The sequence below is a fragment of the Amblyomma americanum genome, chromosome 11 (assembly GCF_052857255.1).
Source record: "Amblyomma americanum isolate KBUSLIRL-KWMA chromosome 11, ASM5285725v1, whole genome shotgun sequence".
NCBI classification, from domain to species: domain Eukaryota; kingdom Metazoa; phylum Arthropoda; class Arachnida; order Ixodida; family Ixodidae; genus Amblyomma; species Amblyomma americanum.
Window position 1 is genome coordinate 2,656,607 of NC_135507.1, and position 24,074 is coordinate 2,680,680.

At 44.3% G+C, this 24,074-nt stretch overlaps 1 protein-coding gene across 8 annotated transcripts in view; it reads right to left on the reverse strand.

The window, feature by feature from the left end:
* The window catches only part of scaf6 (SR-related CTD associated factor 6), a 59,053-nt gene that overhangs the window by 11,381 nt on the left and 23,598 nt on the right, over positions 1–24,074 (reverse strand). For 5 of the 8 annotated variants that reach the window (XM_077643494.1, XM_077643495.1, XM_077643497.1 and 2 more), the window contains exons 13-18: positions 19,339–19,599; positions 16,564–16,614; positions 12,296–12,382; positions 7,316–7,413; positions 2,448–2,581; positions 2,147–2,362 (exon numbers count right to left, since the gene is read on the reverse strand). In XM_077643494.1, coding sequence (XP_077499620.1) covers positions 2,147–2,362; positions 2,448–2,581; positions 7,316–7,413; positions 12,296–12,382; positions 16,564–16,614; positions 19,339–19,599 — 847 coding nt within the window. Of the gene's footprint in view, positions 1–2,146; positions 2,363–2,447; positions 2,582–7,315; positions 7,474–12,295; positions 12,383–16,563; positions 16,615–19,338; positions 19,600–24,074 lie in introns of all 8 variants that reach the window. The other 3 variants (XM_077643492.1, XM_077643493.1, XM_077643496.1) reach the window with 1 other exon arrangement.

A 24,074-nucleotide genomic window follows, 5' to 3' on the forward strand; every position in this document is an offset into this window, starting at 1 on the left:
TAAGAAGAAAACTGAAGCTTGCTTCCACAAAAGCAAAACTAACAGCTTATCTCGCACTGGTACGACCGACACTGGAATATGCAAGCGTAATATGGGATCCACATCAGAAAAACCAAACTGAGAGGATAGAAAAAGTTCAGCGAAGGGCGGCTCGATTCATTCTGTCCAATTACAGATCTACAGATTCAGTGACTGACATGCTTCATGAACTAAACTTGCCTCAACTTTCAAAGCGAAGGAAAGTTGCCAGGCTGAAAATGTTTTATCTGCTATATACTAACCACTTCAACTTGAACATAAGCGTTTACATGACACAGCGTTCCTCTAGAGCTGTGAGATCTTCTCACAAAGATCAGGTCACACCCATGACGGCCCGAATCAATTCATTTAAATACTCCTTCTTCCCCAGAACCATAGATGAATGGAATTCCTTGCCCCAGGACCTTTTACAAGCAGACAATCTACACCAATTTGAAACTTATCTGTCCCGTTATTTAGGCCTATAGAAGCCATTTGTCTTTGCTGTCAATCATTATGTTCTTCACCTGCGGTTCCGATCCTCGGTGGTCTGAAACTGAGTGTATTATTTTGAACATTAACCTACATCAGGCACTTGTGGCTTTATCTGCTGGCAAAATAATTGATGATTTTAAGTTGTATAAATTTTGTACTTGTGGCTGTGTGTACGTATTCAATTGTATGCATCCACCCTGTAACGGCCTTACGGCTGACAGTATCAATAAATAAATAAAATAAATAAAATAAATAAGGAGGTGACTCTGCTTGATCTCGCAGCCAACAAGAATCAGCACAACACAGGCGAAGGGCAAAGGTCTGTGTGTTTCAAACTCACTGTGTGGCTTCAATAACTGAGTGGTTTCCAAATAGAGCAAAACTATGTTAACTGAGACTTCCACAGAATTAAAAAATAAATGTCCGAATTATCTGAAAGTCAAAATTATAGAATGGCCCCTAAAAAGACTGCCTAAAATCGTCACACATCATATTAAATGTATTCGGAGAAACATGTGCAATTGTAGTCTACTTCCGAGCGAAAACTGCACAGAAACAATGATTTTTTGCACTTGTGTCAAAGCTGCATTGTGTGCACACTGCTCCAAAATGGTACAGGCTTCGTGGCCTGTTTTGCGGTGCGGTACATTGGCAGCTTCCATGTGAGGAGGATTCATTGCATGGTGGGCATCACAACACAGAGAGGAAGCAAAGGGAATGGGTGCCAGAATGGTGACAAAGACAAAAAAAGGAAAACAAGCTGCTTAGCGCATTAATTTCTAGCTTGAGCCATTGTACTGAACACTGCGCTGTGCTGCTTTAATTTTTTCCTCACACAGTGCAGAGCAACTACACCAAACACAGGCGCACTACGCTGTGCCAAATACATACAGTGAAGACATGCAATATTTTGCAACTTCTTTCTTTTCTTTATTGCTTTCATGCAGAGACCTTCGTCAGCCATGGCACTAGCAGAACTGCAGCTCCTTAGTTCTATCTTATCTCAGCTATCTGCTTCTCCTTTGATACATTTTGGCTTAGGCCGTCATGCCAGCTGTGCCGTCGCATTGCACTGAAGCTGAGCTCACGAGCTCTCACCGTAAAAACTGAAACGGTGCATAGCTGGCCTTGGCTGAGTGACGTGCTACCGAAAGCCATTGGCGCCATAGGCTGCTAGCAAAACTCAGAAAATGAAACTAAACAGTGACAGGGGCCCTCCAATCGTCGTTACACCTGCTGCTGCACACACTTAAGAACTTTCGCGGGCAACAATGTGCCACGCGATTTGGCCCTGAAGAGCGATATTTTAATAATCAATGGATTAATCAATGGATGTAGTGAAGTATGACCAGCGAATTTTAAGCTAAGGCAGTGCTAATAATCTGATGTATTCGACCCCGACTGCTACTCTTTCATGTGCCTGGAGCATTGAAGGAAGCCAAAAGTTTGAATTGAACAAAAAACAAATTAGGTGGCTTTAAAATGCATTGATAATATACAGCTGGGCAACAAAAATTTAGAAATTTAGAAGTTAATCGAAAGTTTGAATTTTGTGAACTGAAGAAGTTGTTCAGAGCCAGAGAGAGAGAGAGAAACTGAGAGGAAGAAAGGAGGCGAACAGTGCCTTGCCCACCTCTTGCTTTCGCGGTACTTGCGACGGTTGGGGTCGTCCCTGAGTGGCAATCGCTCCTCGCTGTCCTTGGGCTTGGACTTGCGGTCCGACTGCTCGTCCCGCTCGCCACCCCTGCTGTCCCCATCTCCGCCCTCCTCGTCGTCATCGGCTTTCTTGCGCACATGCTGGCTCTTGGCCTTGAAGAACTCGTACAGGCCCAGCTGCTCCCATCCCTCGCTGGACACAGAGCGAGCGTCAGTAACGTGCCTCTTATTTATTTCAACAGAGGTCAGCCAGGAAGAGTAGGCAGTGCTGTGCCTACCTGTTACGCGGCCGCTCGTGGGAAGGCGGACTGTAGAACATCTCCACTGCTTGCATCAGGGCTTCGCTGGGCGGGGCCGGCGGAGGCAGGCGTAGGTCCTTGGAGTCGAGCGGTCTGTAGTCGCTGTCCTCCAGCTGTATTTGCGTTGGCAAGGAGAAATGAAAGAAGAGGGCGAAGGGTCAGCACTGAACTGCACGGACTCACTGCCAAACAGCATGGAACACAACTCTCGACTTTCGTCAAGAATCTGCATGGCTAGATCCAGTGAGAATTCTAAGACCTTACAACCACTAACAATAAGGGTGTAGATAAAAAAAAAAAAGTCTTGCTCTTGAAAGGGATAATTTTGTGCCTTTGATACTTTTATGCAATGGGCATCCAGCTTTTGCCCAATGCTATGAGCAAGCTTCACGTGCTGCATATACCGTATTTAACCCTTTCGGCCCTGGCGGCGTCAATTGACGCCACAAGAGAAAATTCGACTCTGCGCTTCGAAAGTGAAACCAAAACCACGCATTTTTTCCCGAGGTCATCTTCAGCAATCCCTACTGCCATCGACATGAGAGGTCGCGCCATGTTTTCACGCTGACGGCCACAAAGAAGAAGAATCTCCGGCAAAAACATGGCAGGCGACGGGGCAGGTAAGTTCACACATTGAAATATTGTAACCGAGTAATTATTCAAATACACGCGTCGTGATTTTTGTATTTAGATTGCAAAGGTTAGCTAAATGAGCGAGTGCTTGAGCTGGATTAATTGAGTGAGTGGTTTTTTCGTAGCGCCCTTTTTTCTCCATGTGCGATTTTGACGCCATCAGGGCTCAGTGGTTGCAAATGGCGCCCATTGAGTTATGATGGCAGCAGTGTTTCAGGTTTGCTGTTTCTGTATTCTCGCAGATTCGTCCATCCCGACGGCGTTGTTTTACTCCTGTCATCAAAGTCAGTCGAGAAGGCTCCAAGCCGCTACAGATGCGCTGTTTGAGGAGCTTGATAATGGAAATTTGTCGGATGTAGAGGGCGAATGCGAGGACGATGCCGATGCTGTCGAGCTTCATGCGACCGATCCAGCGCCAACAGACGATGAGAGCGAGTCTTCTGATGACGAGTGCGGTCTCGGAATGTCCACTGGATGGAAAAGGACACCATTTCAGCAACCAGATGCGTCTTTTCAAGGTGACGTTCATGATGTGCCCGAACTGGACGGAGAAATGCCATCACCGTATCATTATTTCATAAGATATGTTCCGAAAAGTATATTTCTGGAACTTGTGGATAGAACTAACCAATACTCGGTGCTTCAGGAGGGAAGCTCAGTCAAGACTGATGAAGAAGAGATAAGGCGTCTTGTGGCACTCCACCTCACAATGGGTGTCTTGCGCTATCCGAGGTTGAGACTTTACTGGAAGCCTAGCATGAAATCTGGTCTTGTAACATCAGTCGGCCTGTCACGCAACCGCTTCGAAAAGCTCCGAAACAACCTGCACATTGTCGACGCTAATAATCCCCGCAAGACAGACCGCCTTTGGAAAGTGAGGCCCCTGCTGGATGCCTTTCAGAAACGCTGCAATGAGCTCGTTCCAGAGGAGCGGCTTTGTATTGACGAAAAGATTGTGCCCTTCAAGGGCCGCCTGGACATTAAGCAGTACAAAAAAGGAAAGCCACACCCGTGGGGCGTGAAAGTATTTATGATCTGTGGCGAATCTGGCCTTATTTATGACTTCCTGCCATACCAAGGGTCGACAACTACCTTACCCGACCGCCTAAAGTGCAACTTTGGCATCACAGGTGCGGTAGTTATGACTTTGGCTCAGCGCATTCCATCTGGTGTGGGACACAAGTTGTTTTTCGACAATTATTTTACTTCTTTGCCTCTGCTTCGTGAATTGCGGAAGAAGAAAATATTTGCTGCGGGAACAATACGGTCTAACCGATGTGAGAAGTGTCCCTTGATGAGCGAAAAGGATCTGAAGAAAAAGGGGCGTGGCTCATCAGATTGCCTTGTGAGTGGGGACGGAAAGGTGGCCGTGACGAAGTGGATGGATAAGAGATCGGTGACTTTGGCATCCAACTTCCTGGCTGTAAAGGATGAAGACACCACTAGGCGATGGAGCAAAACAGAGAAGTGTTTTGTGGACGTCAGACGACCTGCTGTAGTCGGTGCATTCAACCGCAGCATGGATGGCGTTGACAAAGCAGATTTTCTTGTGGCGCTTTACCGTACGACCATCCGGTCAAGGAAGTGGACCCTCAGGATGATATTCCACTTCATGAATCTGGCAGTTGTGAACGCCTGGCTTGAATACAGGAATGAAGCAGACAGGCACCTAATCCAGTCAACAAAACAGCTTGACTTATTAGACTTCACCTTGAACGTCCTTGAGGCACTTTCGGCAGCTGAGAGCAAACTGACTCCAAAGAGAGGACGGCCCTCAGCGTACCCTCTGCAACCTGCAAAGCAGGCTAGATTCGCCGAAAACAGGCCTGTTCAAGATGTAAAATTTGATCAAATTGGACATTGGCCCATTCATGAAGATTCAAGGGAGCAGCGATGCAAAATGGACAACTGCCCTGGAAAATCTCGCATCCAGTGTGAAAAATGCAAGGTCCACCTGTGCCTTTCAAAGTCTAGGAACTGTTTCAGAGTGTTTCATACTCGGTGCTAAAGAAAGTGTGGTTTCTTAACGCTTCGTGGAACTCTGGAAATAAATCATCGAACAATTTCGTTTTACAACCCTTGAGCCCTGATGTCCTATTTTGACGCCATATCGCTAACTCGGTAAATACTTCCACTACAAGGTTAAAAATTTCTGGGGATGTTATTTGACTCATACAAAGATAAAAAAAGGTGCTAGAAAAAATCTGCCGTCGAAATAAAAAAATCAGGGCCGAAAGGGTTAATAGCATAATTTGCGCACCCCCGATGGTTTACCTGGGTCTAAAAAACGTTTACTCGCTTGTTTTGCGCTTTCTGCTGCACCACGCCACCAGCATGCAGGTGGGTGCACACAGGGCAGGCTTGGGAAGATGGCGTGGTCATGTGCTGTGTGTGGCTGCGAAAGATGCGAGTGGTGAGGGGACCAACTTTGCGTTGCTTACTCAGCTCCCTCACGCTAGTGGCTGCTTCCCAGACGAACAGTTGAGCACACACCTGAATCCGAAGCTAATGAACTGTTCGCTGCTCAGTCTACCGCTAGTCGGCTACACCACATGCAAGGGCGTTGCACTGCTGGCTTTGCAATTTTATCGCTCTGCATTTATTGCTTTGAGCTGCGCACGTGCCTTTACGTTATCCTGCAGGGAACTACACAGTGCGGGGCGCTGCAGGAGGGGTGCGAGATGGGGGATCTGCGTACAGGCGGAAAATATACAGTATATACTGCGTGTCATGAACTGTGTAGTTTTTTTCCTGGATGTGCCCAGAAGAGTTTCACGTAATTTTAAAAAAAAATTGCGCAAATTATGCAAGTAAATATGTTAACATAACAGTGCTGCTATCAACTGCAGTGCAGAGGTAGAGTGATCGCAATCCCTTATGTACATACATGGCCCATGACACTTGGGAATCACTAATATCCTTGCTGCTTCTAAAAAAGCACGCATAAAATATTGTGGGAAATTACTGCTTTTTTTTCTGCGCTGTCTGCTGAACTTGATTAAATGAACTGCAGTAGCATCTCGATGATATGTTCACGGTTGATACAAATTTGTAAAATTCCCTGGCTGGAGTGCACTGCGTACAACAGGCAGAATTTTGGATGTTCCGAACATTCACCCCAGCCACTACAGATATGCAAAAAGCATGAGCCAATACTGCACCCTCGAGCACTAAGCCCGCATTGAAGCCACATTCGCCAGTGAGCAATGCGTGGAGAAATAAACAAATCCCATTAGCAGCAAACAGATCTGCAGGGATGTATTTCCTATGCTTCTGCATAAGGATTCTGTTTGCTTTGGATGATAAGAAATTTCGGATCATACAAATATTTTCAGCGACCCTGTGCAATTCGTATCATCGAAATTCTACTGCATCTTTTCCATGACGCTCCTAACACAGTAATCTCTCACCATATGCAAAGGTTCTGCAATGAGGACAGCTAGCACGATGGTTTTTATCTCCAGCCTCTTACAATGGCTTCTCGTATTTTCCGGTTCTGTCCCCATCAGGAACTTTGAGAAAGAAGTATTGCAGCTAGTAATCTAAAGGAGGCTATCAAATGATCCCAACTGTATTTTAAGGGGGAACACTGATTTCAAACTTTAATTGCATTTTCCATAAATTACTTACTTCCTGAGATAATTAATTTCAATTAGCCATTGATTAGCATCTTCGTGCAAAAAATGACCTGATGAAAAAGAAATTTTCATGCATTGCTACATCGTCTGATGAGAAAAGAGTGCAATAATCATAGCCATTTTTCCATTTTACTCTTATTAGTAATTTCACAGCACTTGGAATAATAAGATTCAAGGTGTCGATACTATGCATTGATAAACTTGGCAAAATCAAATTTTTGAAGCAAGATTGAAGCATTGCGCTTCTGTTATTGCAAACACTGCACCTTTAGCTTCAATTAGCAAGCAAAATGACATCTCTATCTGTCCTAGATACCGAGATATTGACAAACTAGGATAGCCAGGTGACCAAAATTTTTACGCCCCTAAATCGTCTGCTCCTACACAAATTTGGCTGACACAATGATTTAAATTTAATATGATGGTCAAAATACTGATTTCCAGAAGGAAAAAATTGGCAGAGTAGGAGAATAACAGTTGTACTATGTAGATTCCAAAAATGTCATTTTTAGAATACCGATTTCTGGTTCACTTTTTGGTCCCAAATCATGGCCTGCCCTAGAAACACAGACGCACCTTGACGAGGGGCACGATCAGCCCGGCGGGCAGCTCGTAGTAGGGCATGGTGGGCACCAGGCACTCGAGGGCCTCGGGCGGGATCTCCGGCGGGAATCCTTGAGAGTTCATGGGTACAAAGCCGGGAGGAGGTTGGCGTACGTCAGGCAGACCGGGCCCTGCACGTCGAGCCTCAGTGCCTTCGCCATTCCCTACATATCTACTACTCCACCCCTTACTGAGGAAGAATCGGGGCGGGGCTCTGGCCAGCAACTCGTCGAGGAGGGCTTACGGCGCGCTAGAGGGCAGCAAGAGCCAGTGACTGCCTGAGCCTGTCCTTGCAACAATTTCTTTGGGCAGTCCATAGATTGCATAATTCTGTCAGAGAGAGCCAACCGTATGTAGTATACAACAGCTTATAAGACAATAGGCAGTCTGTACTTTATAGACAACCCATAGACTGATCACTGACAGAGTCTATGGACTGTCTATTGAATACCTGTGACGGCATGTTCCAGGGCGATCACTTTCAGAGATAGCATTGCTTTTGGGCTATGCCTATTCACCAGACTAATTGAGTCTTGTCTAGACAAAGCATTGAACACTGTCCTTAAGTATTTAAGTTGCTGAATGTAGCGACATGGATCAATAAAAAGAAGACAGTCTTTAAAATACTTAACGCTTTCTTGTGAACCACAAAAACACCTGCACTGGCCCTGGCCATACATCTGCAGCCAAATAATTCCAACCATCCATAGAAGTTCGCTGAAGCCGTTTTCCTAAGCTGCACACAACATGAAGTATGCTCACATGTGCACATGTGTAAGGTACATTGCATTTGACATCAAACCAAGCCCTATCAAAAGTGTGGCAATGTGCATGAATGTCAGCAAGACACTACATGAGGGCCTTGTACATTCAGAGAAAGTCGAGGCATACTGAAAGTGATCGTTCAAGAGGATGGCTAGTGACCGGCTAAACCAATGCTGCCAAAGCAAACAAGGCTCGGTGTATTCTAGTCAGTAATGAATTTGACCACTTTTTGTTTCAAAAAGCACATATCCGCTGCATTGCTTTCTCTCCTCTTTCGCCTCCACTCCCCTATTCTTGCTCATTTTTGACTCGACGCACTAGAGTGCCATATGTTGCAGTTAACTATGTAGCCAAAGTGGGCTTCAATTCTGCACCAAACGACAATGCCTGAACACAAACATTTTGCCCCAAAGGCTGGCAGGATTCTAGCTGACGGTAACATAATGACAAAAGAATTCTCTGACACACAACAATATAGTGAAACCCAAAATAAAATAAAGCAGTACATTACCAATGGAACTCACATACAAGCAGCAGAAAATTGCAAGCAAACTTTGAATAACTGGTGGGGGGGCCTTGTAACTGAGGAACAGTGGAAAATTTGCCAATGGGTATTTTCAGAAACAAAAGACTTTGTTGTCTACGAAGTTGTTTAAATAGAAGCTTGCACAATTGTTTGTACTCGTATTTTCATTTCACACTGGTCAAGAACAAGAAACATAGCTCACCACAGCTGGGAATTACCTTTGCAGTGCACCAACTTTGCAGGCGCCAATTCGGATGCACTGTCAGTTGTAGAACTGCTGCTGTTCACGGGGATTAACTGCCTGGCTGGGGTGCTTATTTTCTACATACCGACTGACTGACTCTGATACTGACTGACTGCCCGACTGACTGGTCCTGGCAACATTTACAAAATGGTGGTGAAAGACACAACCAAAACCGTACCTTGCAACATTAAATGCTGCACCACTACACACAGCGTAAAGAGAAAACCAGAAGTAAAATTTTATGGTGCATGCACGCATGAAATGCTTAGACATGCACACTTCACAGGAGATGCTTCATTTCAAGGCAACACATAAGGTTATCGCCCGCAACAGTGGCAAAGCTATACTACATTTTTTATCCTTTAGCTTCACTAAAATCACCCTTCACATGTGAACCCTTCCTGCAGACAACTAAACTGGCAATTGTAAGCCTGTAGCGGCAACCCTCCTTACTGTGCCACCAGGTATGGCCTCTAATAAAAGAAAATGTGAGGAAGAGATAGTTTCATGACATTTTGCCCCTGCACATAAAAAACTGTTCATCCCATGGCACTTCACTCGAATAACAACTGTCAAAATAAATAAACCTCTTAAGGGAACCTTGTTTCCATGCCTACAGCACTATGCCTGCATCTACAGGACATGCCCACAGTATATGTTTTCAAAATGTCCATAATATTTATGAGTCTAAGCACACTTTCATAATAATGTGCAGACATTAATAAAGGCAGCATGTGCAAGGTATTATTTTCTAGCAGGTCAGTACAGAATCTCTGATTTCAGGAATCAGTCTTTTTTGTTGCAAACCTATCAAATCGTGAGCATCTGAAGAATGGCCATACAAAAGCCATTGGCAACAAAGCTATAAATACAAATAATAATATCACACAATTAGAAGAATAATCTCCTGAGTTTTCATCAGAAGGCTTGTGCAAGGACTAGTGCAATAGGGTACGAAGCATTTCATGTTCGAGAAAAAAAAAAAAAAACTACAGAGAGCGCAGAGTATAGGCCGCTTCACCAGTTTGCTTGCAGTTTTCAGAGTCACATACTTAAAGAAGGGAATTGCGCTAAAAAAGACACGGACGAGAAAAGACAAGGACGGGCGCAAACTCGCGACTGATTTTATTCAGAAAGAACACAAATATATGTACCTAGATTCTTATTCAATCATTGCCTAAGTGCACATGCCAGGAACGTTTTCTCTCTCTTATACAAATTGATACTAGAATCGCTTACGCATTCATCACCTGACTTATCAATGAAAAAAAGCCTCTGCGAGTTCACGTGCTACCTGGTTACGACTGCGCCTTAAGATTTTTGTTCTAGCCAGCAAAGGCTGGCATGCTTTATCAGGCGTAGCCAAAGGGCATGCGCCGCAATGTAAGGGCAAATTTGACCCTTTTCCGTTAACCATAGAAAGCTTATGTTCCCTAAGTCGTTCATTTATACAACGGCCCGTCTGGTTGATGTAAACTTTTCCACATGTCAGGGGAATTTCATACACAGCCCCGACAGAACACCTGACAAACTGGGTGGCGTGACGTTTCGTGCAGTCTCGCACGCATTCCTTGCCGGAGACAATCCGGGGGCACAAAGAGGCCAACTTGCGCGGGGCAGAAAATACCACCGGCACATCGTAGCGATTGGCTACATTCTTTAGGTTGTGGGACACCCTATGAATATAGGGGACAACCGCCGGTCTGGTCTTCGGCTGACCGCCACCTTCTTGAGGTGTTCTAAGTTTCAAGCTTTGCAGAAGCTTCTGTGCCACAGCAACCACAACGGAAACGGGAAAACCAGCTTTCTGTAACCTGCCAATCTGATTGTTGAGGCTGTCCTTTACCAGGTGAACACATGATTTCTGCAGGGCTTCTTTCAGGCACAGCATAACAATGGCGCGTTTAACCGTCTTAGAATGCGCAGACTCAAATGGCAACAGGTCTTTCCGGGCTGGTGGTGAATATATCCAACACGTGTGATCTGGTGTTAAAGTGATGTTAATATCTAAAAACTGCAATCTATCTTGTTCAGGTAATTCGTGGGTGAAGGTTAGACCCCTCCCGTGTCGTTTAAAGACAGATAAGGTCTCTTGCACAGTAACCGTGTGCGTCAAACCGGGTTGCTTCTTAAAAATCACCAAATAATCGTCCACGTATCTAAAAACTCTCAGATCTATCTAGACGTCCAAATAACACACCAGATCACGATCAATGCTGGCCAAGAAAATGTTAGCCAGTACCGGTGCCACACAAGACCCGATGTAAATGCCCTGACGTTGAACATGAAAATGGTTGTCAAAAGTTACAAAAGTGGACTCAAGATAAAATTCTAGTAGCTTCATGAAATTGTCCACAGTTAGGCCACTAGTATTCTGAAAATCTACTACACCATTTTCGTCGACACAAGACCTGCAAGGCCACTGTTATGCTGTGCCTGAAAGAAGCCCTGCAGAAATCATGTGTTCACCTGGTAAAGGACAGCCTCAACAATCAGATTGGCAGGTTACAGAAAGCTGGTTTTCCCATTTCCGTTGTGGTTGCTGTGGCAGAGAAGCTTCTGCAAAGCTTGAAACTTAGAACACCTCAAGAAGGTGGCGGTCAACCGAAGACCAGACCGGCGGTTGTCCCCTATATTCATAGGGTGTCCCACAACCTAAAGAATGTAGCCAATCGCTACGGTGTGCCGGTGGTATTTTCTGCCCCGCGCAAGTTGGCCTCTTTGTGCCCCCGGATTGTCTCCAGCGAGGATTGCGTGCGAGACTGCACGAAACGTCACGCCACCCAGTTTGTCAGGTGTTCTGTCGGGGCTGTGTATGAAATTCCCCTGACACGTGGAAAAGTTTACATCGGGCAGACGGGCCGTTGTATGAATGAACGACTAAGGGAACATAAGCTTTCTATGGTTAGCGGAAAAGGGTCAAATTTGCCCTTACATTGCGGCGCATGCCCTTTGGCTACGCCTGATAAAGCATGCCAGCCTTTGCTGGCTAGAACAAAAATCTTAAGGCGCAGTCGAAACCAGGTAGCATGTGAACTCGCAGAGGCTTTTTTCATTGATAAGTCAGGTGATGAATGCGTAAGCGATTCTAGTATCAATTTGTATAAGAGAGAAAAAACGTTCCTGGCATGTGCGCTTAGGCAATGATTGAATAAGAATCTAGGTATGTATATATTTGTGTTCTTTCTGAATAAAATCAGTCGCGAGTTTGCGCCCGTCCTTGTCTTTTCTCGTCCGTGTCTTTTTTAGCGCAATTCCCTTCTTCAAGTATGTACGACCGACTCGCCCAACAACGTGCTCTCCTGAATTTCAGAGTCGCACACGTACACATGCCAACATACAACATAACCCTCTCACACACAACACAAAAACACACACACAGATGCGCAAGCATGCAAGACTGCGTCCATCTCAGTACCAGCGTTAAGATGGCCACCATCACCTCGAGGCGGCATACTCTCTGAGTCGATGTAAAAGTTGCCATAGTCCTGCCGGGATCTTGCGTCTGTCAAGAAAGAGAGACAAGAACACAGAACTGACTAAGACACCAAACCCACGACCACTGGGGGGAGAATGCTAGAACAACAAGCAAGGAAACCTCTATGCCAATAGTGTGGATTCCATTGTTTTTGTCCTTCTCTCTTTTGCTACATTTCTTCCACTCTGCATGTGAATTTGTTAAAGACAAGATAGCAGTGTACCTCTGATCGCCACCAAATAAGCAAATTTATTTTGCCCCTAACCACAGCCCTAAATACCAGACAAGCAAGCAGTTGTTTTTTACGCAACCCTGCAGCAATGTGGACACCCAAGAAGCCAGTAAAGATGAAGGCGTAAAGCTTGTTGATCGGCTCTTGCAACTGCTGTGATGCCAACCGCAGCAACTTCATGTTATAAGCCACTATAAAACTCCTCCGGCAGAAGCCAGCCCCCCCAAAAGAAAGAGGTCTCACCCATGCAAAAAGCACTAAAATGACTTTTGCCAATGAGTAATGCTACCACCATGCTGACACACAACATAGCTTGGACTTTGCGATATGTGGGGTGCAGAGGAGCAGCCTCTGTCATAAATACATTTACGGGGAGTGTGGTTAGGCACTTTGAGAGACACTTCAGGCTAAGCAGCTTTAAATGGGGAAGCAGAGTGCCGCTCATACTAATAAAAATGGCGCCAGACAACAAGCAGTACTTTTGAGAAACTAGAATAGAAAAAAAAACTTGTGTTAATTGACTGTCTGGCATACTAACACAGGCAGAAACAACCCTAAATACTTTTTATCAACTAAAAAAAGGAAAGTTTTTATATCAATAAGGCACTGCAAACCAAAAACCAGCCAAGACATGTTCCTCCTTTATGGCACCCCCGTACCCCAACAGCCACCATACCAAACACTCAAACTGAGGGCTGCTATACCTTTTGTGGCAAAGCAGGACAGGGTCCCTTTGTCTCCATGCTGTATTATAATTGTAACAATTTTTTTTCTTTTTCTTACGGGCGCAATCTCCTCCCCGTGTTATATTCGTTGTCGCATATTTTATGTGCAACTACAGTGCAGTAGAACCCCACTACAGTAAACTCGATTATAGTAAAAACTTGGATATAATAAAGTCAAGCTAATGTCCCGTTTCGCTTCCTAGACGACTGTACATTTTTTTTTGGATACCATCATCATCATCCTCATTATTATTAGCTTGCTTGACTACGCCCACTGCATGGCAAGGGCCTTTCCCATGTCTCTTCAATTCACCCTGTCCTTTGCAAGCTGCGCCCACCGTATGCCCGCAAACTTCTTAATCTGATCCATCCACCTAACTTTCTGCCGCCTCCTGCTACCCTTGCCTTCGCATTACATGCCCTGCCCAAGCCCATTTCTTCCTCTTGATTTCGACTAGGATGACATTAACCCGCGTTTCTGCCCTCACCCACTCTGCCCGCTTCCAGTCTTTTAACGTCACACCTATCATTTTTCTTTCCACAGCTCGCTGCACTGTCTTTAACTAGTGTTGAACTCTTTTCGTTAGCCTCCACATATCACGCCCGTGATCATATGCAGCCCACCCCATTCTTATCATTCTAGTTGTTTCCCTCTCATGATCCAGATCAGCTGTCACTACCTGCCGTAAGTATTCCTTCACCACTTCCAGCACCTCGCTTCCAATTGTGAACTGCTGTTCCCTTGCTAGACTGTCAAACATTACCTTGGTTTTCTGTCATGTGAATTTTTAGACCCACCGTCCTGCTCTGTCTGTCTAACTCATTGATCATGCTTTGCAACTCATTTCCTGAGTGACTCAGCAAGGCAATGTCATCAGTGAATCGCAATTTTTTTTTGAAGAAATTGCTACAGTAAAGAGCGTCTGGCTGTGACGATGTACTTCCTGCGGAATGATGACATCGCGGCACGCGCAAAATCTTTGATCGTGAGGAAAGTAGATACCAAATGCGCTCTTTGAGGCGGCTTCACCACAACAAGCGATATGAGAAGCCAACTTTAAGACCTTGAGGCCGTGAGGCAAAGCGCGCGGCCCGCACAGAAACAGTAAAGCTGGCTATGAATGTATAAAGAAGGCGGCGCGGGTCACTGAGAAAGGAAAGCCACTAAAAGTGCAGTGAGGGGTAGAAGAGGAAAGAAGACTGTAGCACAGCAAAGCACCGCACCGCAAAGCGAAGCACGGGGAAGCAGCGGCACGAAGTGGAAGCGCGGCAGAACTGCATAGGCGGTTTTACCGTGCTTGACCTTGTCGTGCACATTTCTTAACTACTGCCTCTTAAATGACCCTGAAGCCACAGAAGATGACATCGCGATCATGGAAAGCTTTGGTTTTCATGTGGAATCAAACGCTCTTCATTTTTGTAGCCACGTTGTATTCATGTAAATGCGGTACTTCCACAAGACGTAAATGATGTTGAAAACATGACAATATGCGATAATTGATAATAAATAGTTATCACGTAGAGGAACGATAAGAGTAGAATGTAAGGTATTTCTGAGTGTTTGTTTTATAAACCAACACACAGTGCTTAGTAACCGGCCAAAGAGCATAGTCAGAGCCATGCCATCACCAACAACTGACATAGTAAAGGCCCTGATATAGAAAAGATTTTTGCTGATCAGAGTTACTTTACTATAGAGGGGTTCTACTGTACTAGGAAACATAGACAGTCACATTGGTTAAACAACAAGTGGCAAATAATTCTTTGTTGAATTTTTTCCCTTGTGCTGTTTCGGTTTCGATTTCAACAGCCAAACGATGGCTGTGGCATTAAAAAATGCATTCAGGTCACATGAGGCAAACAAGAACTCCAGTATGGTTGCTGCTTTCTTAATTTTAATTCACATCAACTCTTACGCAAGCCTGCTCAAGAGAATGAGAAGAAATGAACAAACAGCAATTACATCATAGTTTTCGCATGCCTCGTGACCCGAACATGTCTTGAATGCCACAACTGCCCTTCGGCTTCTAAATCCAAAACCGAAATGACACGAAATTATATTATAAATTATTCAGTTGCCAAAGGTGAATTTCACCCCATGACTCATGCGTACCACCGTCCAGCACATCATTCCAAAGAAAAAAATATGCATCCAAAAAATTTATGTGTCTACGGTGCAATCCACTTACAATGATGTTGAGAAAATAAAAAAATCCTATCATTATAACTGATTATCGTTATATCTCAACCAGCAAACACATCCACATTACCCTCGTAGTCCCCATACATGTAGCCAGCGCCACCAATGCTCTTGTAGAAGGCGCAGAGCACATTGGCACTTTGCCAAGTTCGCTAAGCACACCACCCCTGCCAGAACTCCCATCAAAAGATAAGCCCGCCGCAATGTATTCAGTGCACAGCATTTTGGCATGCCGCCAAGGATTGTGTTGCGTGCCCAGTTCACAAATGCACAAACGGGCAGAGACAGCAGAGAGTACATTTGCACAAGGATTCATTAATTCATTCTGAGCACTCCAGCGACTGCGACAATGACAGCACCTGGTTTCTAAGGCCGCACACAACACGATTTCGCCATGATGGTCCGTTTGACCATTTGCGGCATTTACGACGAGTTTTTCACTTCATTCATTTCAAAGTATTTTTATATTTTGTAAAAATTCCAGGCAAATTTTTGCAGTAAGTACACTCTGGGCAACTGGAATTCTGCCATTGTATCTATTATTTCACTGATGACTGTATCATTATTTTTACAAGGGGGCAATGGAAGAATTTATAAGCCTAAAAATTTGATTATTATAAGCAATATATCATTATATCTCGTATCGCTGTACTCCTTCACGAAGCCAACTAGCTGACACAGGACACTGCAAATTTTGAGTGAGTGAGTGGAGTGAGTGAGTGGAGTGAGAGAGTGAGTGAATGAATGAATGTTTTATGAACTCTCTCAAGGTTACATCAGCAACACAGGAGAGAGGATGCAAGGCAAAAAGCTGCGTTGCTGCAGCTTGAGAGCCACCCTGCGCCCTCTGGTGGGGTGTATAGCCCAGCGGCTGATCACAACAACAGTGGAAGAGCGCACTCACAAACACAAAAGAAATACAGCCACAAAGTATCTACATCTGACATCTGCATGAAAATGACGACACAATCCCATGTTGGCCACACTGTCTTCTCTTATCTGCTTCTCCTAGCTTTGTTTTCACTGAAGGAGAGCCTTAAAGAACACTTACTCATGTCATAGTCGTCGTAGTACGGTCTGTCGTTGTTCATGTGGTCATAACCTGAAAAGGTTTTTAAAAGTGGAGGTCAGCTTCTCAGAGACCACTTGGTTCCACAGAGCATATGCAAGCAGCACAGAACCTTGACAATGTAATCGCGGCTGATGTGATTTATAAGCTGACATTATTCTTGAAGCCCTTGTCAAAGTATGTCACGAGCAACGCCACACGACATGCCATACCCAGCGCCAGTTCGATATGTACCCTATTTAGCCAAGGCAAATGACATGTACCGAAGTGCCAGCACTGGCAGTTGCTGATAGTCTGTGATATACTGTACTTGCACAAGCCTAACCAACCCCATCTGCAAGAGAAATGCAACTGGAGTCTCAGAATAAAATACAAAATCAGCATTGGCATTCCAGAAGCCTGATTCGCTATTGCCAAACGCAACAGCAGCTCAGTTTCAGTGGTAGAGCTAGGGGTGTAGCTCGCATAAGTTAGGCCTCACGACAAGTCGTCGGTGCCACTCGTATGCTAGCTCTGAGTCCATTCACACAAACCCACGGTGCAACTAAGCAGCTGATGGAGTACATTTACACTTTCTGCAAGCCTGCTGTACCAGAATATGAGCTGTTCCAAAAAAATCAACTAATAATGGTGAGCAGCCTGCAGTATCTCATCCAAAAAAATTGCGAAGAAGCATGTCACAAATGACAGAAGAGAGATATGCTACAAATAACACCATCTTCAGTCCCATTCTCTCAACACCAGTGATTCTTTGGTCCTGCAATCTGTGTACCGAGTCTCCTCCTGGCGTGTACTCCATTCTGTTGTTTCTAGTGCGATGATTCTGTGCTCATTCCAAGATTCTTTATACCTTTAAATGTGTTACCTTCAGAGGCATTCCCTCTGTTTCAAACTATTTCAAACCTGCTTCGCTTTTAAAGGGCAGAGACACCATATACTATAGCATTTTTGCTTCCCAATTATGCTTGAGACATCAGTAAGCATGAATCACCATGTGAAATTCGCCTGCGTAGAGTACCTAGCATACATTTCAATTTATTCTTCCATGCCGCCTTGGTTCCGGTTTCAGAAGTCGAAAGACAGTTGCGACGTCACAAGTGAGCACCAGATGACCTGAGGCATACAAAAACTGCAACATAACAGCTCTTAGTTCACTCGGTCCAATTCCAGCTTCTGGAGCAGTTTTGGATAAGAGTTTGAATGGAATAAAAAGGCAATGGACCGGTTATTGTGCAGTTTTGTGTGCCTCACGTGATCTCATGCTCACTTATGACATCACAACCACTGTCTGGCAACTGAAACTGAAACTACAGAGGAAAAAATGTATCATTTATTGAGCGCTAATGAATTCCATATGGTGATACAAGTTTACTAATGTTGTTACGTGTCATTCTCGAGCAAAAACACATTTAAAATTATTTGGTGTCTCCACTTTTTTAGCTACTAGATCATGTCTGCCAAGCTGTGGAAAAGGCTCAGAAACCCCTGTGAAACTTATGCGTTACACGTTGTTATGCTAAAAACATCACCTTAATTGAACCTACACTAACCACTAGCCCAACGATTAACCCTTCTCGTGTAATTGGCTTGAAGCTTTTTGCTCAAGATCCTTTCACTATTTTTAATGAGGAACGAAGATGCAACATCATAACTGGTTGCAAGCACATTGTTGAAACAAATCATATTTCGCCTCTGAAGGCAAACTACGGTGGCACAAAAAAAACAGACCCGCAAAAATGGGGTTTGACGATCCCTATAAGTCCAGTTCAATGAGCATGTTGGGATAGGGTAAGAAAATGGCCCTATGATACAACACTGCTAAAAGTAAATGGCCATCAAGGGAAAAAATTAAAAATTAGGTGAACGTGGCTTCAAACTAGACACCATTGAACAATAACCAGTGCTTCTATGCATTATGCCTCCCCGGACCCCATTTCAAAAGAATAAATCATAACGTCACAGCTGTGACATCTTCAAGTTTTCAAGTCTTTTTCCTCGTGTCAGCGATTTACGGAGCATACTTGCACAAGAGTTGAAGCACACAAGGACAATGTTTCTACTATCATGTAAGCGTTGATTTTCCACTTTTTTGCTTGCTAATTATACACAAACACAGGCCTGGCAACACATGCGATACTTATCCCACCAATTCATGAATGGTGTCATGTCAAGCTTTTCTCAACAGTGTTTCTCAACAAAGTTGTTAAAAGTTTTTTTTGCCTTTGTGTCTCTCGTTCGACACAATGATTTGTGAGTACTGTGTCTTCCATTCATGTTTTTGGACGTCATGCCTGTTCTTTGTGTCTGTACACACGCAAAAGCCTGAGAAAGGCTAATAAATAAAAAAAATAAAAATAAACAAATAAAGTAGACGATAACTGCTTCAAACTCATAAGGCAGCTTGCAAAGGATATTCATATTTAACTCATTATCAGTGCATCATTTCACTGACGCACTCATCCTTCATGCCTAGCATGCGGGAGGTGCGGGGTTCGATCCCCAGTGCCGCCGGGTACCGACCGGTGGTAGAATGGTATACAAGCTTTCCCCTGCTTGGTGCTCAGGTTCTTTAGGGTGAAATGCTTGGAAAATGGGTGTTTGACCCCACCTTGTGCAATGAAAACTACCTTGTGCCATGGCATCCTTTGGCTAAAGTAGGCCTTGCACCGTAAAAATTAATAACCATCAGCACTCATCCTTTACTCTAGCTCAAGGGCACAAGCACCCAAGAAGCAAAGGAAGAAAATCAAACTCAACTCAGCTCCGGTCCAGGACACCCGCCGTGCATGGGCCGGGGTGGCATTCCACCGTACTGCCCTGGAGGTGGTCCGCCATGGTGCATGAAGCTTGGCGGCGGTGGGTGGTTGTAGCCGGGCGGCATGCCAAAGTGGGGCGGCGGCTGGGGCCCAAAGGGCGGGATGTGTGGTGGCGGTCCATTGCCCATGTAAGGTGGCCCACCCCCCATGGGCCCCGGGTAGTGATGCATGGGGCCCCCCCCGTAACCCTGGCTCATACCTCCTGCACATACACATTGGTGAATTAATTACATCCTCTTCATGGCCTGAAAGTATAATGCAAGAGAGCGGTAGCTACAATGGTAAAATGCATAAATTCAAAAAAATAAAATGGCATGAGGTAGGCATGGTTTAACATCCCTAACAATGTGTGGGTTACAAGGGACACCGTAGCAGAGGGCCGGAAATTAACTCTTTCGTTACCACGCCACTTTGTATCGATCACTGCTGATCCAATGGACTCGAAGCATGATTTCAGTGCTACCAGAGTCACCAAAGATTGGTTGCGCCATCTGGTTTGTTGTTTAGACACCCTGTTCTCATTTCCTGCATAGTTTTCATTTTTCCTGCAAGGCGGCAATTTTTGAAACGCCTCTGAAGTAGAGGTTCTGGCATAGTGCGCGCGCAGGATGGTGTCAGCCGCAGAGACAGTGCACGCTCGGCAAAATCTTGCTTCGCGCAATTCTGCTGCATCTGCAGCAGATTTTCTGGTGCTCAAGCAGCAGTAATTCTGACGATGCATCGTTACGATTTGATTCTGACGAAGAAGCTGTGAAACCTCAGCACAAAACGAGGGCATCTGTCCACCTATAAGCTTTGTTTTCCATTTCTTGTCTGTTCTGTTTGCTCATGGAGCCAGTTTTATGCATCATACTAATGTCATGAACGATGTCTGGTTTCTGTAGTGTCTTAGCATCATACGGGCAAGATTTACTTATATCTCTCCAAAAACGAATCGACTTGGAGCACCACAGAAATCAGGGAACTAAAGTCGGATTTAAGCTTCGTATTTAATACTAGCTCAAAGTTGTTCGTGAAAGCTGTGGATGCCTTCCGACTGGCACTAAATTGTCCAAAACGTATTCTGAAATGGTGTCTTACATTGTACAGCATTTTCAAGCAATTTACAGTCAAACCCTGCTATAACAAACACGGACATCACGAACTATTGGCTATATCAAACTGTCCCTCAATATTGTCAACAAACAGGTGCATTTCTTACTTTATACATCGAACGTAGTTTCCCATAAAACGGATACAGAATAACCTTTCTATAACGAAATCGTTTATAACAAAATAATGGCTATAACGAAGGAATGACGATTTCCCTTGGAAGCTCGGTAAACATGGGCTACAATGAAACTAAGGCTATAACGAAGTATTCTCCGGGCCCCTTCAGCTTCGCTATAACGAGGTTGAACTGTACATCGAGCTACCAAGTGTGGAACTGTGCCGCTTGGATGGCAGGCAGCACGCTTCGCCTCATTACACTGGCGACCAGTTGTGGTGCGGCAAGTATTAGTGTCATGGTTTACTCTTTATCTCGCTTTTGCCAACAGTGCCACAGAGGATATAGCAGCGAGAACAGCTGGTAGCCTGGCAGTCAGCACCCATTTGTGCCTCTCGCACCCGTAGATAGTGCCTCAGAACCAGCGACATGGCCGGTTGTACCTTTCCAGCAGCCATCCTTTGCTCACGTCGGCTGTCACGGAGCTAGTTGGTGACAACCGCGATACCCTTTATCCTGCCATCCGATTTTTTATGCAAAACTGCTGTAACGAGAGGAAGCCACCCTAGCTAATGTTTGACCTGTCACCATCGGGTGCTGCAGTGCTGGGAAGCCAACCTAGCTGACGTTTGCCATTCATTTTTTTTCTGCAGCCTCTGCAACAGCCGCGAGCGGCTTCGAAATTAGGCTATAACTACGGAAAAGGTCTCTCCCATTTGCTCTTTCACTGATTAAATTCCAGCATGAATTTCTGGAGAAATTTTATGATATGAATTTCGGCTATATCAAACCATTTAACACTTTTTTTACTTTTATGTTGTAACAAGATTTTACTGCATTACATTTTATAATTTTCATGTAAGTAAATCATCACAAATGTTATGGCCAATATACTTTTCATGCATCTGATTTTTTCATATTTTAAAAACATTTTTAGCCTAAACTAATAATGCCGGAAAGCGCATTTATCAAGCTATATTTTGGTACATTACATTTCACTCTGAAAATCTTTTGCTCAGAGTGGAAAATTATATCAAGGGCACTTTGAAAGCAGCCATTTTTTCAAGTGGTGTCAGAAAGAAAAATGTGGCGTCGAAAAGTTTTTCAAACTTCAAACTTTTGGTGGCTAGTTTATACACAAATTGGAAACATTAGGTAAGTTCCAGAATTTTTAATATCTCTTCTCCAAGAAATATTGTCTTGTAAATAAAAGTTATTTTTTGAACTTTTTTGTCTGTTTGCCAATTTTTTTTCGCAATACATATTCAGGTCAAGTGAAAGTGTCTCCAGAAAGCGCATTTTCTTGCCATAATTTTCATCAAGATGTCACTTTTTTACACCTCACATATTTTGCAGGAAAAAATTGCCTCAGACCTATAAAAAACACCCATTTTTCCCATGGTAACAAAAGAATTTCAACCCCCTGGTGTTCTTTAACATGTGCTAGCATCACGCTGTGCCTATAGGCCCTATACAGTTGAACCCCTTATAACACACAAGTACTGGAGAGGAGTTTTTGAGAGATATGAAAGGTCTCTTATAAGCAGGGTTTCGTGTTTTCATTACTTACTGATCTCTCATTACGTTTATGTTGTCACCCAGGGACCAAGAGTTTGAGAAAAAAAATCTATAGCTTGACACACAAGCTTATTATTAGCTGCAAAAGCAGCTGTTTACTTTATGCTTGACATAATGTCATGATGCCATATGCTTTCTACTGCACTGCAGCTGCACCTGCTGACAAGCTTTTTTTGCACTTAGCTCTCAGTAACTTGAAGTTGTATAAACAAGAGAAATATTTTCGAGAGAAATAGAGTTCTGAGATGAGCAAAGTACCTAAATATTTTAGTTTACTGACTGTGAATTGTTAATATTTACGCCTTCTGTAGAGCAAACTCTGTTATGCAAATCTGGCCCTTATTTAAAATACAGGGAGCCCTGTGGGGTGGTAATGCAGCGTGCAAAAATACGACTGACGAAGAGCGCGCCTGCTTTGAGCATGTGATCACATTGATAAGTGGCCATGGCTGCCACTATATGAGAAGGAGGGGCGGATTAGAGGCACAAGCCCATTGTTGTCTTGGGAAATGGACTGACCTCATGTCGCACTTAAGTTCTCCAAGGTATACGCTGTAAATTCACGTAGGCGGCATACACCGGCTAACAGTGCCGCACCAAAATCGTACCAACTACAGAGTGGCGGTGAGGTTTGCGCATTGCTGCACGCTGGTGGAGGCAGCTCACTGGTTAGTGGCACAACCAGCAGGCACACGCAAACTGCTGACTGATGGTTTTGAGCTTCCCTTTTCAGGTTTTGAGCTTCTAGACTGCTGCCATAGTGCGAGCAGGCCCGCTGTGCGTTCCTTCCACATGTTCCTGCCATTGTCGGCGCCGGCAGACACCCGCACACTCACGCCCATATCCCTTCTTCATGCAGCACTCGCCACTAATGGGCCTTCGTCAATGTTTTGAACCTAGGCAGCCCATTATACGTTGTTTCAGTCGTAATAAATATCAGGTGAGTGATCCGCCTTGCCTTCACCCTGGCACACAGCTGCAACCCCGATTTGCAAGTCATGGTGCCTCATCCGCGAAGTCAGAAGTAATCCCACAAGTTATATCTCCTGTGTGCGAAATAACTTGTCCTTTATTACCAAATGCCTTCTACATCCAACATCTCAAGAGGAGACATCGCTTAATGGGAGACATCGCGTGGCCAACCAGGTGAGAGAAAAATGTCTTAATCCTGACTGTCTCTTACATCTGTGCTTCTTATACAGGAGCAGATTTAAAGGGCGGGGGGGGGGGGGGGGGGCACAGGGGGAGGTCGACCCCACAAGCGAGAAATTTCACACAGGAAAACCATGCTGAACCCCATTTTTTTCGACCAAAAAACAAGTCCAAGAAATAAATGGTTCAAATGGGACATGGAAATCGTGGTTCATAAAAATCAGCCCACGACCTTCTTATAGGGCTTACTGTGGCGCTTCATTCTTTGCTGTGTCGCCCCCATTTCCCCCTTCCCTAAAGCCATCCTCTTCTCATACTCTCCTCTGCACACTGACCTCAGTGGGAGTGTATCCTATTAAGGGGGGACACTGGTTCTGAGGCTGTTTGTGTTGTTTTTTGGCCAATTTTAATAAAAATGTACAGCCTGACAAATTTTTTAATGCTGATCTCAAATATGCCATTGGTTTTCTTGTAGGCCAGTTAGTTTTCAAGATAATTAATAATCAACTTCCAATGTTTGAGGCCTAAATGGTAAAACAATGAGTTGGTAAAAACTGAATTTTAAGGAATAGTTACATAGCTAGAAGAGTAAAGAATGAAGTGTTGGGAGCAGTTTTTTGATATGTTAATTATTACTCATTTTACAGCATTATGAATTTCAGTATACAAAGTGTGTGCGTCAGGTGGAAGTAAACTAATCAAAATAATTAAATTTTGAACCCAAAAACAAAAAATCTGCT